We start from the raw sequence: 20,599 nt of genomic DNA, 5'->3' as shown, positions 1-20,599 counted from the left end.
GAGTGTGGTGAGTGTGTGGTGGGTGTGTGGTGAAAGCTGTATGATGTGGTGAGTGTGTGGTGAGTGTGTGGTGAGTGTGTGGTGAAAGTTTTATGATGTGGTGAATTTGTGGTGAAAGTTGTATGATGTGGTGAGTGTGTGGTGAAAGCTGTATGATGTGGTGAGTGTGGTGAGTGTGTGGTGGGTGTGTGGTGAAAGCTGTATGATGTGGTGAGTGTGGTGGTGAAAGCTGTATGCTGTGGTGAGTGTGTGGTGAAAGTTGTATGATGTGGTGAGTGTGTGGTGAAAGTTGTATGATGTGGTGAGTGTGTGGTGAAAGTTGTATCTTGTGGTGAAAGCTGTATGTGTGGTGGGTGTGTGGTGAGTATGTGGTGAGTGTGTGGTGAAAGCTGGTCATGCTGTGGTGATGTTGTGGTGCAGGTTGTAATGTGATTGTGGTGGGTGGGTGGTACAAAGCGTATGATTTGGTGCGTGTGGTGTTGCCAGCTGTCTATTGGTGGGTGTGTGTGAGTGTTGTGAGTGTGTGTGGCCATTTGTATGATGTGGTGAGTGTGTGGTGATTTGTGGTGACCGTTGTCTTGCTGTGGGTGAGTAGTGTGTTGCGTGGGTGTGTGCCTGTTGTGTGGTGGTTTGTGGGTGCCCGCTGTATGTGTGGTGGTTGTGGTTGTGCTTCTGTGGTGCGTGTGTGTTGCCCGCTGTACTGCTGCTGGTGCGATTGTTGTGTGCCGTGTGTTGTGAGCGTGTGTGTTGCCCGTTTTCCTGCTGTTTTGCCTGCTTTGGGTTCCCAGCTCTCGTGATGGGTGCTTGTTAGTGCAAGCTGTCCTGCACATGTGCTGTCGTGTTGGTACGTGTAGGTGGTGCACGCTGTATGCATGTGTGCGTGTGTGTGCTATGTGTGGTGCCCCGTTTTGTGGTCTGATGTGGTGAGTGCTGTGGTGACCAACTGTATTGATGTTGGTGCATTTGTGGTGCGTGTGGTGGTGAAGTTGTATGATGTGGTGCTGTGTGGTTAAAGCGTGTATGATGGGGTGAGTTGTGTGGTGACAGTTTTATGATGTGGATAGTGTGTGGGAACTTTGTATATTGGTGAGTATGTGTCACAGTGTGTGGTGAGTGTTTGGTGAGTTTGTGTTGCTGTGGTGGGGGTTTGTGGTTGGCTGAAAGCTTGTATGACCTGTGGTGCGACCGTTGGGTGACCGTTGTATGATGTTGGTGCATCGTGTTGTTTTCAACGTTTCTGATTGTGGTGCGTGGTGTGGTGCGTTGTGTGGGTGGTGGGTGGTGGCCCGTTGTCTGCTGTGTGCGTGGTGTGGTGAGTGATGTGGTGCGTGTGCTGGGTGCCCGTTGTCTGCTGTGGTGACCTTTGTGGTGCACGTTTGTATGCTGTGGTGCGAGTGTGGTGGAGTTGTGTGGTGAGTTGTGTGGGTGCAGCTGTATGATGTGGTGAGTGTGTGGTGCAAGTTGTATGCTGTGGAGTGCTGTGAGGTGAAGTGCCTATGTATGCTTGGTGTAGGCGTGTGGTGAGGGAACGTTGTATGATGTGGTGCGTGTGTGGTGCCCGACGTTGTCATGATGTGACTGAAACGCTGTATGTGTGGTGGTTGGTGGTGAGTATGGGTGTGCGTGGTGTGGGTGAAAGCCTGTATGATGTGGTGAGTGAGGTGTGGTGAGTGTGTGGTGAAAGTTAGTATGATGTGGTGGCTGTGGTGGTGAAAGCTGTATGATGGGGTTGAGGGGTGTGGTGAAAGCTGTATGATGTGGTGAGTGTGTGGTGAAAGCTGTATGATGTGGTGGGTGTGGTGAGTGTGTGGTGAGTGTGTGGTGAGAAGTTGTATGATGTGGTGAGTGTGTGGTGAGTTTGTGGTGAAAGTTGTATGATGTGGTGAGTGTGTGGTGAGTGTGTGGTGAATGTGTGGTGAGTGTGTGGTGAAAGCTGTATGTGTGGTGGGTGGGTGGTGAGTATGTGGTGAGTGTGTGGTGAAAGCTGTATGATGTAGTGAGTGTGTGGTGAGTGTGTGGTGAGTGTGTGGTGAAAGTTGTATGATGTGGTGAATGTGTGGTGAAAGCTGTATGATGTGGTGAGTGTGGTGAAAGCTGTATGATGTGATGAGTGTGGTGAGTGTGTGGTGAAAGCTGTATGATGTGGTGAGTGTGTGGTCAGTGTGTGGTGAAAGTTGTATGATGTGGTGAGTGTGTGGTGAAAGCTGTATGATGTGGTGAATGTGTGGTGAGTGTGTGGTGAGTGTGTGGTGAAAGTTGTATGATGTGGTGAATGTGTGGTGAAAGTTGTATGATGTGGTGAGTGTGTGGTGAAAGTTGTATGATGTGGTGAGTGTGTGGTGAGTGTGTGGTGAGTGTGTGGTGAGTGGTGTGGGGATTGGTGTGGTGAGTGTGTGGTTGGTGATGTGGTTGCCACAGCTGTCTCTGTGGTTCGCGTGTCGGTGCCCCCGTTGTCTGCTGTGTGCGCGGGTGGTGCCTCGTTGTCTGCTCTTGGTGCGATGTGTGGTGCGTGTGTGGGTGCCACGTTGTCTGCTGTGGTTCGTGTGTGGTGAGTGTGTGGTGAAAGCTGTTCTGTGTGGGTGGGCTGTGGGATACGTCTTGGTGGTGCGTGTGTGGTGCCCGCTGTATATGGTGGTGGGTGTGTGGTGAGTGTGTGATGAAACAGCTGTTGATGTGGTGAGTTGTGGATGAGTGTGTGTGTGAAAGTTTCATGTGTGGTGAGTTATGTGTTCCCGTTGTATGATGTGGTTGTTTGGTGAAAGCTGTATGATGTGGTGAGTGTGTGGTGAAAGCTGTATGATGTGGTGAGTGTGTGGTGAAAGCTGTATGATGTGGTGAGTGTGTGGTGAGTGTGTGGTGAGTGTGTGGTGAAAGTTGTATGATGTGGTGAGTGTGTGGTGAAAGCTGTATGATGTGGTGAGTGTGTGGTGAAAGCTGTATGATGTGGTGAGTGTGTGGTGAGTGTGTGGTGAGTGTGTGGTGAAAGTTGTATGATGTGGTGAGTGTGTGGTGAGTGTGTGGTGAGTGTGTGGTGAAAGTTTTATGATGTGGTGAATTTGTGGTGAAAGTTGTATGATGTGGTGAGTGTGTGGTGAAAGCTGTATGATGTGGTGAGTGTGTGGTGGGTGTGTGGTGAAAAGCTGTATGATGTGGTGAGTGTGTGGTGAAAGCTGTATGATGTGGTGAGTGTGTGGTGAAAGTTGTATGATGTGGTGAGTGTGTGGTGAAAGTTGTATGATTTTGTTGCGTGTGTTGGTGCAAGTTGTATGATGTGGTGACAGCTGTATGTTGGTGGGTGTGTTGGTGAGTAAGGTGGGTGAGTGTGGTGGTGACAGCTGTCTGAATGTGGTGCTGTTTGTGCACGTTGTATGCTTTGGTGGGTGTGGGGCGTAGGTACACGCTGTATGTGTGGTGCGTGGTGTGGTGAAAGCTGTATGATGTGGTGGGGGTGCGTGTGAGTGGTGTTGTGAGTTTGTGTGGTGAAAAAGTTGTTGATGGTGGTGATGTTGGTGGTGTGTGGGTGAAGTTGGTATGATTGGTTGAGTGTGTTGGTGGTGGTGTGGTGACTGTGTGGTGCGTTTGTGTTTACAGTTGTAGATTTGTGGGTTGGAGTTGTTTGTTGATGTTGGTGCGTATTATGTGGTGTTTGGTGTTTGTTTCCCGCTGTATGATGTATGGTGAGTGTGTTGTTACGGTTTTTTGTTCCGTGTGTGTTGCCCTTTTGTCTGCTGTGGTGCCTGTGTGGTGCCCGCTGTCTGCTGTGGGAGTGTGGTGCCCGCTGTTCTTCTTGCTGAGTGTGGTGCTTGTGTGGTGCCCGCTGTCTGCTGTGTGCGTGTTGTGTGCAGTGTGTGGTGCCCGTTTCTGCTGTGCTGCGTGTTGTGGTGCCGGAGCTGTCTCGTGGTGCCTGTGGTGGCGTGTGTGGGGCCCGTTGTCCCTGCTGTGGTGCCTGTGTGGGGCCCGCTGTCTCTGTGGTGCGTGTGTGGTGCCCGTTTGTCTGCTGTGGATGCGTGGTGTGGTCCCGTTGTCTGCTGTGGGTGCGTGTGTGGTCGCGGTGTGTGGTGCCACGTTGTCTGCCTGTGGTGGGTGTTTGTGGTGCCCCGCTGTCTGCTGTGGTGCGCGTATGTGTGCCCGGTTGTCTGCTTTGGGGGGGGTTTGCGCTTGTGTTGCCCGTTGTCTGACTGTGTGTTGCTGTTGTGGTGCGTGGTGTGGGCGCCGTTTGTCTAGATATGTGGTATACATGTGGGTGAGTGTGTGGTGAAAGTTGTATGATGTGGTGAATTTGTGGTGAAAAGTTGTATGATGTGGTGAGTGTGGTGAGTGTGTGGTGAGTGTGTGGTGAAAGCTGTATGATGTGGTGAGTGTGTGGTGAAAGTTGTATGATGTGGTGAGTGTGTGGTGAAAGTTGTATGATGTGGTGAGTGTGTGGTGAAAGTTGTATGATGTGGTGAGTGTGTGGTGAAAGTTGTATGATGTGATGAAAGCTGTATGTGTGGTGGGTGTGTGGTGAGTATGTGGTGAGTGTGTGGTGAAAGCTGTATGATGTGGTGAGTGTGTGGTGAGTGTGTGGTGAAAGTTGTATGTTGTGGTGCGTGTGTGGTGAAAGCTGTATGATGTGGTGAGTGTGTGGTGAAAGCTGTATGATGTGGTGAGTGTGTGGTGAAAGCTGTATGATGTGGTGGGTGTGTGGTGAGTGTGTGGTGAGTGTGTGGTGAAAGTTGTATGATGTGGTGAGTGTGTGGTGAGTTTGTGGTGAAAGTTGTATGATGTGGTGAGTGTGTGGTGAGTGTGTGGTGAATGTGTGGTGAGTGTGTGGTGAAAGCTGTATGTGTGGTGGGTATGTGGTGAGTGTGTGGTGAGTGTGTGGTGAAAGTTGTATGATGTGGTGAGTATGTGGTGAGTGTGTGGTGAAAGCTGTATGATGTGGTGAGTGTGTGGTGAGTGTGTGGTGAGTGTGTGGTGAAAGTTGTATGATGTGGTGAATGTGTGGTGAAAGCTGTATGATGTGGTGAGTGTGGTGAAAGCTGTATGATGTGATGAGTGTGGTGAGTGTGTGGTGAAAGCTGTATGATGTGGTGAGTGTGTGGTGAGTGTGTGGTGAAAGTTGTATGATGTGGTGAGTGTATGGTGAGTGTGTGGTGAGTGTGTGGTGAAAGTTGTATGATGTGGTGAGTGTGTGGTTGCAACGTCTTATGTACTAACGCCACTGTGCCAACAGGGCGTGTGTGGTGCCTGTTGTCTGCTGTGGTGCTGTGGGTGGTGCGGTGGTGTGGTAGCCGTTGTGTAGGTCCGTGTGGCTGCTTGTGTGGTGCCTGTGTGTGCGTGTGTGTGTGAGTGTGTGTGGGTGTGTGACAGCGTATGATGTGGTGAGATTGGTGGTGACCATTGTATGAATTTGGTGAGAGTGTGGTGAACGTTTTTATGATGGTGGTCTGGGGGGGAAGTGTGGTGGTGCTTGTGGTTAGTGTGTGGTGCACTTTGTAATGATGTGGTTAGTGTTGTGGTGAGTGTTGGTGAACGCTGTATGAATGTGGTGAGTGTGTGGGATGGGTGTGTACAGTTTGTGATGATGTGGTGAGTGTAAGTGATGATGTGGTGGTGAGTGTGGTGGTGAGAAATGCTGTATGAAGTATGGTTGTGGTGGTGAAAGTTGTATGTGTGGTGAGTGTGTGGTGAAAGCTATAGGATGTGGTGATGTGTGGTGAGTGTGTGGTGGGTGTGTGGTGAGTATGTGGTGAGTGTGTGGTGAAAGCTGTATGATGTGGTGAATGTGTGGTGAAAGTTGTATGATGTGGTGATGTGTGGTGAGTATGTGGTGAAAGCTGTATGATGTGGTGAAAGTTGTATGATGTGTGAGTGTGTGGTGAATGTGTGGTCAAAGCTGTATGATGTGGTGAATGTGTGGTGGGTGTGTGGTGAAAGCTGTATGATGTGGTGAGAGTGTGGTGAAAGTTGTATGATGTGGTGAGAGTGTGGTGAAAGTTGTATGATGTGGTGAGTGTGTGGTGAGTGTGTGGTGAGTGTGTGGTGAAAGTTGTATGATGTGGTGAGTGTGTGGTGAGTGTGTGGTGAGTGTGTGGTGAAATTTGTATGATGTGGTGAATTTGTGGTGAAAGTTGTATGATGTGGTGAGTGTGGTGAGTGTGTGGTGAGTGTGTGGTGAAAGCTGTATGATGTGGTGAGTGTGTGGTGAAAGTTGTATGATGTGGTGAGTGTGTGGTGAAAGTTGTATGATGTGGTGAGTGTGTGGTGAAAGTTGTATGATGTGGTGAAAGCTGTATGTGTGGTGGGTGTGTGGTGAGTATGTGGTGAGTGTGTGGTGAAAGCTGTATGATGTGGTGAGTGTGTGGTGAGTGTGTGGTGAAAGTAGTATGATGTGGTGCGTGTGTGGTGAAAGCTGTATGATGTGGTGAGTGTGTGGTGAAAGCTGTATGATGTGGTGGGTGTGTGGTGAGTGTGTGGTGAGTGTGTGGTGAAAGTTGTATGATGTGGTGAGTGTGTGGTGAGTTTGTGGTGACAGTTGTATGATGTGGTGAGTGTGTGGTGAGTGTGTGGTGAATGTGTGGTGAGTGTGTGGTGAAAGCTGTATGTGTGGTGGGTGGGTGGTGAGTATGTGGTGAGTGTGTGGTGAAAGCTGTATGATGTGGTGAGTGTGTGGTGAGTGTGTGGTGAGTGTGTGGTGAAATTTGTATGATGTGGTGAGTGTGTGGTGAAAGCTGTATGATGTGGTGAGTGTGGTGAAAGCTGTATGATGTGATGAGTGTGGTGAGTGTGTGGTGAAAGCTGTATGATGTGGTGAGTGTGTGGTGAATGTGTGGTGAAAGTTGTATGATGTGGTGAGTGTGTGGGTGAAAGCTGTATGATGTGGTGAATGTGTGGTGAGTGTGTGGTGAAAGTTGTATGATGTGGTGAATGTGTGGTGAAAGTTGTATGATGTGGTGAGTGTGTGGTGAAAGTTGTATGATGTGGTGAGTGTGTGGTGAGTGTGTGGTGAGTGTGTGTGGTGAGTGTGTGGTGAGTGTGTGGTGGTGTGTGGTGAAAGCTGTATGATGTGGTGAGAGTGTGGTGAAAGTTGTATGATGTGGTGAGAGTGTGGTGAAAGTTGTATGATGTGGTGAGTGTGGTGGTGAGTGTGTGGTGAAAGTTGTATGATGTGGTGAGTGTGTGGTGAGTGTGTGGTGAAAGCTGTATGTGTGGTGGGTGTGTGTATGAGTATGGTGGTGCGTGTTGTGGTGCTGTGAAAGCTGTCTGTGGTGGTGTGTGTGTGGTGAGTGTGGTGTGATGCAAGCTGTGTGATGTGGTGAGTGTGTGGTGAAAGTTGTATGTGTGGTGAGTATGTGAGTGAATGTTGTAAATTGTTTGATGTGAGTTGAATGTGTGGTGAACGCTGTATTGATGTGTGTGAGTGTGTGGTGAAAGCTGTTCTGATGTGGTTGAGTGTGGTGGTGAATAGCTGCTGGTATGATGTGGTGAGTGTGTGGTGAGAGTGTGTGGTGATGTGTTGTGGTGATGAAGTTGTATGATGTGGTGAGTGGTGGTGTGAATGTGAAAGCTGTATGATTGTTGGTGAGTGTGTGGTGAGTGTGTGGTGAAGCTGTATGATGGTTGTGTGTTGAGGTGTGTGGTGAAATGAATGAAAGCTGTATGATGTGGTGAGTGTGTGTGGTGTCGGTGTGTGGTGCCCGTTTCTGCTGTTGTGCGTGTGCGATGGTGCTGTGTGGGTGCGTGTGTGGTGCCTGTTTTCCTGCTTTGGTGAATTCCTGGTGGTAGCCCCTTTGCTCTGCTGTGGTTCTGTGAGTGGTGCCCGCTGTTGCTGTGTGCTGTGGTGGTGGGGTGTGTGGTGCCCAGCTGTCTGCTTGTGGTGCTTGTGTGGTTATCCAGCTGTCTGTGCTTTGGGCGTGGTTGATGCCCGTTGCTGCTGTGGATTCATGGTAGTTGGGCTGCCACGCTTGTCTGCTGTTTGTGCGTGTGTGGTGGCCCGTTTGTCGGCTTTTGGTGGCCCGCTGCTCTGTTTGCGCGTGTGTGGTGGTGGCTTGCGTCTGTGGTGCGCTCTTGATGTGTTGCCGAAGCGCTGTATGACTATTGGTGAGTGTGTGGTGACAGTTGTATGATGTTGCTTGTGTGTGTGGTACCAAAAGCCTGTCTGCCGGTGTGTGGTGGGTGAAAGCTGTATGATGTGGTGGGTGCGTGGGTGAGTGTGTTGGTGAGTGTGTGGTGAAAGTTGTATGATTGTGGTGAGTGTGTGGGTGAGTTTGTGGTGAAAGTTGTATGATGTGGTGAGTGTGTGGTGAGTGTGTGGTGAATGTGTGGTGAGTTTGTGGTGAAAGTTGTATGATGTGGTGAGTGTGTGGTGAAAGTTGTATGATGTGGTGAATGTGTGGTGAAAGCTGTATGATGTGGTGAGTGTGGTGGAAAGCTGTATGATGTGATGAGTGTGGTGAGTGTGTGGGTGGAAGCTGTATGATGTGGTGAGTGGTGGGGTGAGTGGTGTGGTGAGTGTGTGGTGAAAGTTGTATGATGTGGTGAGTGTATGGTGAGTGTGTGGTGAGTGTGTGGTGAAAGTTGTATGATGTGGTGAATGTGTGGTGAAAGCTGTATGATGTGGTGAGTGTGTGGTGAATGTTGTATGATGTGGTGAGTGTGTGGTGAGTGTGTGGTGAGTGTGTGGTGAATGTGTGGTGAGTGTGTGGTGAATGTGTGGTGAGTGTGTGGTGAGTGTGTGGTGGTGTGTGGTGAAAGCTGTATGATGTGGTGAGAGTGTGGTGAAAGTTGTAGGAATGGGGGGAGTGTGGTGCAAGTTTGGATGATGTGGGGAGTGGGTGGGTGAGTGGTATGGGAGGGGGGGGGTGGGGAAAGGTGTATGATGTGGTGAGTGTGTGGTGAGTGTGTGGTGAAAGCTGTATGATGTGGTGAATGTGTGGTGAGTGTGTGGTGACAGTTGTATGATGTGGTGAGTGTGTGGTGAAAGCTGTATGATATGGTGAGTGTGTTGTGAAAGTTGTATGATGTGGTGAGTGTGTGGTGAAAGCTATAGGATGTGGTGATGTGTGGTGATGTGTGGTGGGTGTGTGGTGAGTATGTGGTGAGTGTGTGGTGAAAGCTGTATGATGTGGTTAATTTGTGGTTAAAGTTGTATGAATTTGTGAGTTTGGTGAGTATGTGGTGAAAGCTGTATGATGTGGTGAAAGTTGTATGATGTGTGAGTGTGTGGTGAATGTGTGGTCAAAGCTGTATGATGTGGTGAATGTGTGGTGGGTGTGTGGTGAAAGTTGTATGATGTGGTGAGTGTGTGGTGAAAGTTGTATGATGTGGTGATGTGTGGTGAGTATGTGGTGAAAGCTGTATGATGTGGTGAAAGTTGTATGATGTGTGAGTGTGTGGTGAATGTGTGGTCAAAGCTGTATGATGTGGTGAATGTGTGGTGGGTGTGTGGTGAAAGTTGTATGATGTGGTGAGTGTGTGGTGAGTGTGTGGTCAAAGCTGTATGATGTGGTGAATGTGTGGTGGGTGTGTGGTGAAAGTTGTATGATGTGGTGAGTGTGTGGCGAGTATGTGGTGAGTGTGTGGTGAAAGTTGTATGATGTGGCGAGTATGTGGTGAAAGCTGTATGATGTGGTGAAAGTTGTATGATGTGGTGAGTGTGTGGTGAGTGTGTGATTAAAGCTGTATGATGTGGTGAGTGTGTGGTAAGTGTGTGGTGAAAGCTGTATGATGTGGTGAATGTGTTGTGAAAGTTGTATGATGTGGTGGGTGTGTGGTGAGTATGTGGTGAGTGTGTGGTGAAAGTTGTATGATGTGGTGAGTGTGTGGTGAGTGTGTGGTGAAAGCTGTATGATGTAGTGAGTTTGTGGTGAGTGTGTAGATAGTAATGTGTGTTCGGAAGCTGCTATTCATTTGTGTTTTCCTAATTAACATTGGAAACGATGTCGACTCTGTAGTGCTACCTCACAGAAGTATACTGTCGGTGACATCCAACAGAACCCCTCACTCGGTCACACAATACTTAGATCGGACGAACCATTCGTCCCACTCTTAAAATGCCTAACATTAAGAACGAATGGCTACTACCATTTTAGAGACTCTGGTATCTCAGGGACAGCGCTATGAGCAGTCTCACGTGGGTGGACTCCCAAGGTTCGACATCAGACAAAGTAAAGTAATTAAAACATAAGGAACAAGAAAGTTGTTTAGTAAAGTCTCTTACCAATCATACAATGGTGCGGCAGGTACAGTTCTTTTATTGACAGGTACAGTTCAAATAATGACAGGTACAGTTTTTATAATGACAGGTACAGTTCTAATAATGACAGGTACAGTTCTAATAATGACAGGTACGGTTCTAATAATGACAGGTACAGTTCTAATAATGACAGGTACAGTTCTAATAATGACAGGTACAGTTATTATAATGACAGGTACAGTTCTAATAATGACAGTTACAGTTCTAATAATGACAGGTACAGTTCTTTTATTGACAGGTACAGTTCTAATAATGACATGTACAGTTCTAATAATGACAAGTACAGTTCTAATAATGACAGGTACAGTTCTTATAATGACAGGTACAGTTTTTCTAATGACAGGTACAGTTCTAATAATGACAGGTACAGTTCTAATAATGACAGGTACAGTTCTAATAATGACAGGTACACTTCTAATAATGACAGGTACAGTTCTAATAATGACGGGTACAGTTCTAATAATGACAGGTACAGTTCTTTTATTGACAGGTACAGTTCTAATAATGACAGGTACAGTTCTAATAATGACAGGTACAGTTCTAATAATGACAGGTACAGTTCTAATAATGACAGGTACAGTTCTAATAATGACAGGTACAGTTCTTATAATGACAGGTACGGTTCTAATAATGACAGGTACAGTTCTTATAATGACAGGTACAGTTCTAATAATGGCAGGTACAGTTCTAATAATGACAGGTACAGTTCTAATAATGGCAGGTACAGGTCTAATAATGACAGGTACAGTTCTAATAATGGCAGGTACAGTTCTAATAATGACAGGTACAGTTTTTATAATGACAGGTACAGTTCTTATAATGACAGGTACAGTTCTAATAATGACAGGTACAGTTATTATAATGACAGGTACAGTTCTAATAATGACAGGTACAGTTCTAATAATGACAGGTACAGTTCTAATAATGGCAGGTACAGGTCTAATAATGACAGGTACAGTTCTGATAATGACAGGTACAGTTCTAATAATAACAGGTACAGTTCTGATATTGACAGGTACAGTTCTAATAATGACAGGTACAGTTCTAATAATGACAGGTACAGGTCTAATAATGACAAGTACAGTTATTATAATGACAGGTACAGTTCTAATAATGACAGGTACAGTTTTTATAATGACAGGTACAGTTCTTATAATGACAGGTACAGTTTTTATAATGACAGGTACAGTTCTTATAATGACAGGTACAGTTCTAATAATGACAGGTACAGTTCTAATAATGACAGGTATAGTTCTCATAATGACAGGTACAGTTCTAATAATGACAGGTACGGTTCTTATAATGACAGGTACAGTTCTTATAATGGCAGGTACAGTTCTTATAATGACAGGTACAGTTATTATAATGACAGGCACAGTTCTTTTATTGACAGGTACAGTTCTATTAATGACAAGTATAGTTCTCATAATGACAGGTACAGTTCTTATAATGACAGGTACAGTTCTTATAATGACAGGTACAGGTCTAATAATGACAGGTACAGTTTTTATAATGACAGGTACAGTTCTAATAATGACAGGTACAGTTCTTATAATAACAGGTACATTTCTAATAATGACAGGTACAGGTCTAATAATGACAGGTACAGTTCTTATAATGACAGGCACAGTTCTAATAATGACAGTACAGTTCAAATAATGACAGGTACAGGTCTAATAATGACAGGTACAGTTCTAATAATGACAGGTACAGTTCTTATAATGACAGGTACAGTTCTAATAATGACAGGTACAGTTCTAATAATGACAGGTACAGGTCTAATAATGACAGGTACAGGTCTAATAATGGCAGGTACAGTTCTAATAACGACAGGTACAGTTCTAATAACGACAGGTACAGTTCTAATAACGACAGGTACAGTTCTAATAATGACAGGTACAGTTCTAATAAGGAAAGGTACAGTTGTAATAATGACAGGTACACGTCTAATAATGACATGTACAGTTCTAATAATGACAGGTACAGTTCTAATAATGACAGGTACAGTTCTAATAAGGAAAGGTACAGTTCTAATAATGACAGGTACAGGTCTAATAATGACATGTACCGTTCTAATAATGACAGGTACAGTTCTAATAATGGCAGGTACAGTTCTTATAATGACAGGTACAGTTCTAATAATGACAGGTACAGTTATTATAATGACAGTACAGTTCTAATAATGACAGGTACAGTTCTTATAATGACAGGTACAGGTCTAATAATGACAGGTACAGTTCTAATAATGATAGGTACAGTTCTAATAATGACAGGTATAGTTCTAATAATGACAGGTACAGTTCTGATAATGACAGGTACAGTTCTTTTATTGACAGGTACAGTTCTAATAATGACAGTACAGTTCTAATAAGGAAAGGTACAGTTCTTATAATGACAGGTACAGGTCTAATAATGACAGGTACAGGTCTAATAATGACAGGTACAGTTCTAATAATGACAGGTACAGTTCTAATAATGACAGGTACAGTTCTAATAAGGAAAGGTACAGTTCTAATAATGACAGGTACAGGTCTAATAATGACATGTACAGTTCTAATAATGACAGGTACAGTTCTAATAATGACAGGTACAGTTCTAATAATGACAGGTACAGTTCTAATAATGACAGGTACAGTTCTAATAATGACAGGTACAGTTCTTTTATTGACAGGTACAGTTCTAATAATGGCATGTACAGTTCTAATAATGACAGGTACAGTTCTAATAATGACAGGTACAGTTCTGATAATGACAGGTACAGTTCTTTTATTGACAGGTACAGTTCTAATAATGACAGTACAGTTCTAATAAGGAAAGGTACAGTTCTTATAATGACAGGTACAGGTCTAATAATGACATGTACAGTTCTAATAATGACAGGTACAGTTCTAATAATGACAGATACAGTTCATTTATTGACAGGTACAGTCCTAATAATGACAGGTACAGTTCTTTTATTGACAGGTACAAATCTAATATTGACAGGTATATTTCTTATAATGGCAGGCACAGTTATTATTGAAAATGCGCCCGAAGGTTCATATGATCTGGGAAATGATCCAAGTGCACTTTGGCAGTTGTTATATAAAACCTATGACCCATGTTATTACCAATATCACAATTTTACAGTCATGTTGCATAACAACATCGAGTAAAGAGGATGTTGGGCTACTTCAATTATGTCCTTGTCTATTGACGTTCTGACGTATACATCAAGATACAATCTTCTTCTAGGTTTAGACGAGGCAGTCTCGGTCATAAGTGTTCTTACGACGAATACAATTGAGTATTTTACTAGACATCATTATACATTTAAGTGGTATGCTCGTTTGCTAATTGGCTAGTTAGATATTTATACTGATGCCCAAATAAAAGATTCACAGTGACATTGGGCGATTATTCTGTCGGCAGGATTTAAATTACTAAGTAAAAAGGGTAAGTAAAAACTTCACCGATTTTAAAGGTTTCTCTCAATGCTCGTTAGAACTGTTTGTTGGTTTATAGGTGGGGTTGTTTTTTTTGGGGGGGGGGGGGGGGGGGGGGGTGTGTTTTTTAGGCATAGGTAATAAATGGCAAACGGAATATATTGATCTTACATAATAATTAAAGTCTCGCTGATATTTACATACAATACTGTATAGAACGAACTGGAATATCGTCAAAAGGATTTTTCTATACATGGTTTAACGATGAATTTAGTATTCAGGGCACAGGGCTTGGCACGATTTTCCAAATGATAGTCTATATATATATGTATATAGTATGATACTATATACATATATATATGGACTATCATTTGGAAAATCGTGCCAAGCCCCTGTGATTCAGGGTTATTTTAGAAAACCATTAGTGAAAGGTTACTAAAAGAAATTACTAAAATTCGACAGTCAGCTCATGACTTAAATGTAGAAAATGATCGTTATCAAAATATTTAGTGACACTTGAGAATTTGCACTGTAGTAATCTAAATAATGTCGAAAATGAATTTCATTTTTTTCTGAAACGCCCACGTCCTTCCGATATACTTAAACTGTAGTATGTCAGAATTTTTTGTTTGAAAAGTAATTTTTAAAAGACAAGCACGTTTAGACTGATGTAATTATTTAACGGACATAATACAAAAGAATAAGAAAAAAATGGCAAAATATATATCAAAACGGCTAATGGCAAAAGACATGACATCGTAAGTATGCGAGTATTCCGTTTAATTTTAATTTGTTAAATCGACAGACACATTTTATTAATAACTTTCTTCTGTCTTATATACCGTAGAAGTCATTTAATGGTCTTTCGTGACAAGCATACCATACGGTGTCATGGTCCAACAAGTAATGTCAGTCAGCAAAATATGCATTTCTTATATTTTGTATTTTGAGACTAGAGTTGTTGTACTTTATATATTCAGTTCACAGTCCTAAGATTTTCAACTGTATGTACATGTAACATCCCAGCATTGGCCACGTGATCTATTGGTGTTATAGTCTCATAATGTACATTCCACTACCTAAGAATTGCAAATGGGTGAATTAGATCTATGATTTTAGTATATTTATATTGACTTTATTTGCAAGGTTATGACTGGACACCTACATATTTGGACACTACTGTGTCTACCGGGCCTGCTCGGACAACTCCTGCCCAAAGAACGTGACCATCAAGTGGTCAAAATACAACAGGCACTTTTGGAATCTGTTCGCACCCCCATTCTCTCTCTTACTGAAAGCATTGTCCAAAACCAGTTGGATCAGTGCAATGCTACTGTTAGTCTACTGGAGACAAAAATACGTGAGATAGAAATGCGGTTTGCCGAACTAGAGACAAGAAAGAAAGGTATGTAGCACACGGAACACCTAGACCGATTCTTCTCGGTCATTGAAGGTACGGAATCGACCAACTCCGTCAAGGCTTTGTTCCGGGCATTGACGGAGATGGCCGAGATGTTGCAAAAGAGATGTCACTTTCGGAATAAAAGAAGCCATTCAAAAAGTTGATAAAATGAATACTGTTTATGTACAGGCATTAACCAACTGATAAATAATATATATTTTGATGTAGAAATATACTGAGATGTTGGTGTTTTTTTTTGCAGCTCGTTACTCTACTTACATACTTACTTATATCTATGGTAATTTTCGAAAAAAATGTTTTACACATTAACGGCATACTCAACATACATAAAGCATATATTTAGTAAATGAAATATAAAAAAAAACTGCCTAACATTGTACAAAAATATGTTCATGTATTACACATGGTTTTTGCTTTTCATTATCAGTTTTATATGACTTCCGCTTCTCTTTCAGATATCAAGATCGCATTTTACACATTCATATCATTCGAAACCGCAGCTGACATCCTCATATTTGACAGAGTGGTACTGAACGAAGGCGACGCGTACAACAACTCGACCGGCGTATTCACGTGCCCAGTAAATGGTACATACAAGTTTACATGGTCGGTCCAGATCCAAAATACGGACTGGGGTCACGTGCTTGTCGACTTCAAATTGAACGGGTCCACTAAAGGTTTCACCATAACATTCGGTCCAAAGGAGCACACGAGCACGAACACTGTTATATTACGGTTAAAAGGTGGGGATAGAATATGGCTACAGAAAAGGTCTGTGACACACATCAGGATTGCAGCGTATGAAACTTCGTTTGCGGGACACTTTTTGTATGATTGAATTTTTTAGAACCAACAACATTTTCTGTGACTCTCAGTAGCAGAGACACTTTTTGTCCAATTGAAATTTTGGAACCACCAAGTTTTTCTGTGACTCTCAGTACCAGGGACCCTTTTGTACAATAGAAATTTTGGAAGCAACAGGGCTACGTGACCGAAGGGTCGCTAGTTCGAGTCCCGACACGGACGCTGTGTTGTATCGTTGAACAAAATACTTTACTCCGTTATTAACTAGTCGACTTAGCTGTAAATGAGTACGTGGTAGGGCATGTGTGTGAGCTGTTAGTGCCGAAATGGTAGCTCCGGCTGTATGGTCCCCAGGGAGTTGAGAAAGACATTGACTGGTTACTAAAGGTCCAATAACCACGGATTATCATTTGTGAACCACTGTTATATTATGATATGCTATTGTGATATAGCAGTATATCAAACTCTAAATTATTATCATTATTTATTGTCTATGTCAGACGATGCCAACCACCAACTATTAGCCACGTGAAATTTAACGTCTACACAGTAAATGAATTGCTGCATATTTATATTTGGTTGTCAAACATGTTAAAGGCCCATATCTGTATTATTTTGTCAGAATTTCCTGTTCCAGCGGAACTAGATTCTTCAGTTAAGATTAAAAAACTGTCTTAATATCACGGCTACTTGTTTCAGCTATTTAGTTAGTTTGTTTGAATATTTATAACAATATGTAACCACATAGCAACACATGTGTGACCCCATAGTAACACTTGTGACCACATAGTAACACATGTGTGACCCCATAGTAACACTTGTGATCCCATAGTAACACTTGTGACCCCATAGTAACACATGTGTGACCCCATAGTAACACTTGTGACCCCATAGTAACACATGTGACCAAACATATTAACAAGTCTGTCACAACAGAGTAACATTTGTGTGGTCATATCTGATAAATGATATAAGATATCTGATATATTATAGAAAATATCTCATAAACTTTTCTTTATATCTTATATAAATAAATGACAACTTGGCTTGCCATAACCATACCGGATCGATGCTGGTCGTTAATTAATTGTGTTCATATTCGCTTTGCGTCGAGTAATTGTCAGGATCTTGGGACCCAACAAAATTGGTGTTGCCATCAGTACCAGTCAATAATTGTAAACTGTTAACTTAACAAACTATCGATAATGAAATGTTTCGGATTCCACACGTATACAAACCCACAATAACAGGTCACGAGACTGAATAATTAGAAACTGTCTTCCAATACTCTGCTGATTTGACAGTTGTGACGGCAATGACCTCTAACCCGTGTTTCGTCATTTCCGTTCCAGAGAAACGGCACTTATAGGGTGAGTGTTTATTTTAACATATCTTACTTCTTATCTATTTCATAAGTATGTTAATAATATACACAGTTAGCGATATGTTTAGTTAAACACGACCTTCTTTATTATTTTCATAAAAAATAATCGATAATTCAAAATTATTGATGAATGAAAAAATAACTTTGAAATGAATATATATGTTCTAACCACAATCTGCCCTTGGCTTTACGCATATATACTGTACATCACATATGTACTGGCAAACCGTATATTATTAACACAGTAGATAATCTTTGTCTGTATAGCTTGGTAGGTTTCTGGTTATCTCTTAACATCATTTAGCATTTTAATTAATATAAATTTGTCAACTTTTAATTGGGTGATAATACTTGATTAATACATTTTATCACTTAGTCCTTTGAGTGATATCGCTAAGCGAAAATGAATAGTAAAACGGCGCCCCATAATATTGCGTTTTAGATCGTTTTACGAAGCAAGATTCTGTTGTTTGACGGATAATTTTTTTTCTTTTTAAAAAAACATGAAGGGCGAACCAATTATCAACATCTTATATTGAAATTCATCTTGCATTTCTTGGGAAATTCCTGTAACGATCAGTCTCGAAATTAACCTTGTACACATAAGGATTAACAGGAACCAGTGTAGGGAAGAAAGGTCACTTGATCAAATGCAGTAACTATGGTGATAATTTTCATCAGTATACAAAAACTAAACGTCAGCTAATGTCTTTAGGGGAACATCCAGGAAAACAAATAATATTGATTGGTAACGGACAGAGTAGAGACAAACGTGCTATGGCAAAAAGGATAAAATTGGCGAAAGCCCCCATTAGTCGTTAAGTATGTTGTTTCAACAAAACATCAGACGGGCATGGTATACCTTCGTACCTATACAAAATATATTGTATTGAAGACAATGTGCGTGATTTCACTTCAGCGGTTTTAAGTTGTGAAATAGACACATACAGTGACGGCTTTCTTGAGAACACACATTCAAAGTCTACAGATAATTGTAACAAGGTAATTATGTCTAGTTCAAACATTTGAACTCGCAGTGTCCCGTGGTCTAGAAACTGTTCCTTTTAATAATTGTAAATACAGTATTTGTATTTTATAACTAGGTCATTCATTATGCACAGTCTGACAGATTCTATGTGAGCTCGTATTTCAAATACACTTTAAATACATTTATCTATTTCATTGTAACTTTTATTAGTATAAATTGTCACGATCCTAATGGTGGGGGTTGTGTGATCTGTCGGTAGTGATTGGCCCAACCACTCTCGTATTTCTCCCGCCGTTGGGTCTAAGTACATTCTGATTACATACTTATTTTTACTCTCTTATTATACTGTTTTAGAAGCTGGAACACATTATTTATGATCTATAGTGTCTCATAAGCCACCAAGTGGCTGCATGTTAATATCGATTTTTTAAGTTATTGTGCTCAAATAAAAAAAACCTGTGTAATTTGTTTTTTTGTTTAAAATAAACTACCAACTTCAGAACCACTACTTTAAAACTCGCGATATAAATTCGTCAAACAATAAAATTACATACCTTCCTTTTTTAATCTAAAGGTGATAAATCTCCGACAAAAAGTAAAATTTGATAAATGAAAACAAGGATAGACTGTTGTATATTTCATACAACACCAAAAGTTACATTCGATGTACCTGAAAGCTATTACCATATTGGGGTCCTCTTTTATCTATTGAATATAGATTAAATGAATAATTAACTGCATACCGAAGACCGCGATAGCTCATGAATCAGTTGGTAAGTTTCTGTGTCGTCGTGGTTGTTTCCTTTGGCAAGACATTTCCCTAATTTCTCTAGATGGGATGTGCCGTGCCTCCTGTATGTTTCAAGTGAGGTAGTCACCAGCTACTACAAGAAGGCCCCGCCTTAAAATGATCATGGATGTTCACGCGGCGATAAACCCAGTAAACAAACAAACATACCGAAGACATTCTACCGTACTCAACCTACCATCTATTGGTTTTAATTAAGCATATGTCTTCGGTCTATACAATTATCTGCGTTTTCAAATCTCCATTTGTACATTCCACATTCAAGCATTGTCCTTTTCCCCTGTGTTATGTTCCGGCGTGTAAAAATGAAAAAGAAAAAAAAAGATGGTTTTTGCTTCGATAGATATAATTTAAAATGTTGCAGTTATATTTTGTATTTTAAATAATACATCTACACAGTATCAGTGTCATACCTCTATGATTAAATTTATATCACACACCTCACGTCAGATTGTCTTAACGTCAATACTGTTTATATCACACACCTCACGTCAGATTGTCTTAACGTCAATACTGTTTATATCACACACCTCACGTCAGATTGTCTTAACGTCAATACTGTTTATATCACACACCTCACGTCAGATTGTCTTAACGTCAATACTGTTTATATCACACACCTCACGTCAGATTGTATTAACGTCAATACTGTTTATATCACACACCTCACGTCAGATTGTCTTAACGTCAATACTGTTTATATCACACACCTCACGTCAGATTGTCTTAACGTCAATACTGTTTATATCACGCACCACACGTCCGATTGTTTTAACGTCAACATTCTGACCAAGACATCAAGAATAACACATAAATTATATAAAAAATATCAAATATATAGTAAAGCAATACACGGAATATCACTAGGCTTATATATCAAATTGAAGAATTCTATGTGATAACACATATAGAAATGTGTAAAAATATCACTGGCAGTAAAGTTCACAAAAATAGCCATTCCTTTCTCAATGCACATTTACCTCCATTTCATCCTTTCTAAATGAAATAAATATTTTTGCTGATAGTTTTACTTATATCTGAGTGAATTGAAATGTGGTAATTTGTTTATAGGTTGCAAAGAATGGGCCAAAATTCAACTAAAACCAAAGTGCAAGCAGTGACTGCTTGGGGCACCGGAAAGACATTGTCAAAGAAGTCTGAACCTAATCCCTCTGCGCAGAATATACTGAAATCAAACGCACCGCGGACTTCTGAATCGGTCCCCTCTGCTCATAATACACAAAAAACAAATTTACCGAGGAACTCCGAAACGGCTCAAAAGGGCGATACACAGGCTTCAAAGGACGGACCCTCTTTAACAACAACAGCGGCATTCAAGCAAAACAAGAATTCGAAATGGTCCATTCTGAGGCCATCAAACGCGCATGTGCATGCTGGTGAACCATTGGCTGCAAAGTTACTGACGTCATTTCCGTTCACTATTCCATCCGATGCAGACAAAGATGGGTTCAAGCATAACCGAGTGGTGTCACTCGCCGACGATACAATTATTGTATTGGACCGAAATAA

The 20,599-nt window shown here is 42.1% G+C and overlaps 2 protein-coding genes across 2 annotated transcripts; one reads left to right on the top strand and one right to left on the bottom strand.

The window, feature by feature from the left end:
• Positions 1–3,585: 3,585 nt before the first annotated feature.
• LOC117343371 (histidine-rich glycoprotein-like) lies at positions 3,586–4,239 on the bottom strand. The gene has a single exon (XM_033905713.1). The coding sequence runs from the start codon at positions 4,237–4,239 to the stop codon at positions 3,586–3,588; it is 654 nt and encodes a 217-aa protein (XP_033761604.1).
• Positions 4,240–13,553: 9,314 nt separating this feature from the next.
• On the top strand, positions 13,554–16,578 carry LOC117344322 (complement C1q tumor necrosis factor-related protein 5-like). The gene is made up of 3 exons (XM_033907045.1): positions 13,554–13,672; positions 14,809–15,067; positions 15,541–16,578. The coding sequence occupies exons 2-3, from the start codon at positions 14,812–14,814 to the stop codon at positions 15,921–15,923; spliced, it is 639 nt and encodes a 212-aa protein (XP_033762936.1). The 5' UTR covers positions 13,554–13,672; positions 14,809–14,811; the 3' UTR covers positions 15,924–16,578.
• The last annotated feature ends 4,021 nt before the right edge of the window (positions 16,579–20,599 follow it).

Source organism: Pecten maximus, chromosome 15 (genome assembly GCF_902652985.1).
Source record: "Pecten maximus chromosome 15, xPecMax1.1, whole genome shotgun sequence".
Taxonomy (NCBI): Eukaryota; Metazoa; Mollusca; class Bivalvia; order Pectinida; family Pectinidae; genus Pecten; species Pecten maximus.
Note: the sequence above shows the minus strand (reverse complement) of the source record. Positions and strands in the feature narration are given on the sequence as shown.

Bases quoted from the DNA above. Each gene is read 5' to 3' on its own strand.
- LOC117343371 (XM_033905713.1), bottom strand. From the start codon at position 4,239: ATGTATACCACATATCTAGACAAACGGCGCCCACACCACGCACCACAA.
- LOC117344322 (XM_033907045.1), top strand. From the start codon at position 14,812: ATGACTGGACACCTACATATTTGGACACTACTGTGTCTACCGGGCCTG. The intron at 15,068-15,540 runs GTATGTAGCACA...CTTCTCTTTCAG, and splicing joins ACTAGAGACAAGAAAGAAAG to ATATCAAGATCGCATTTTAC.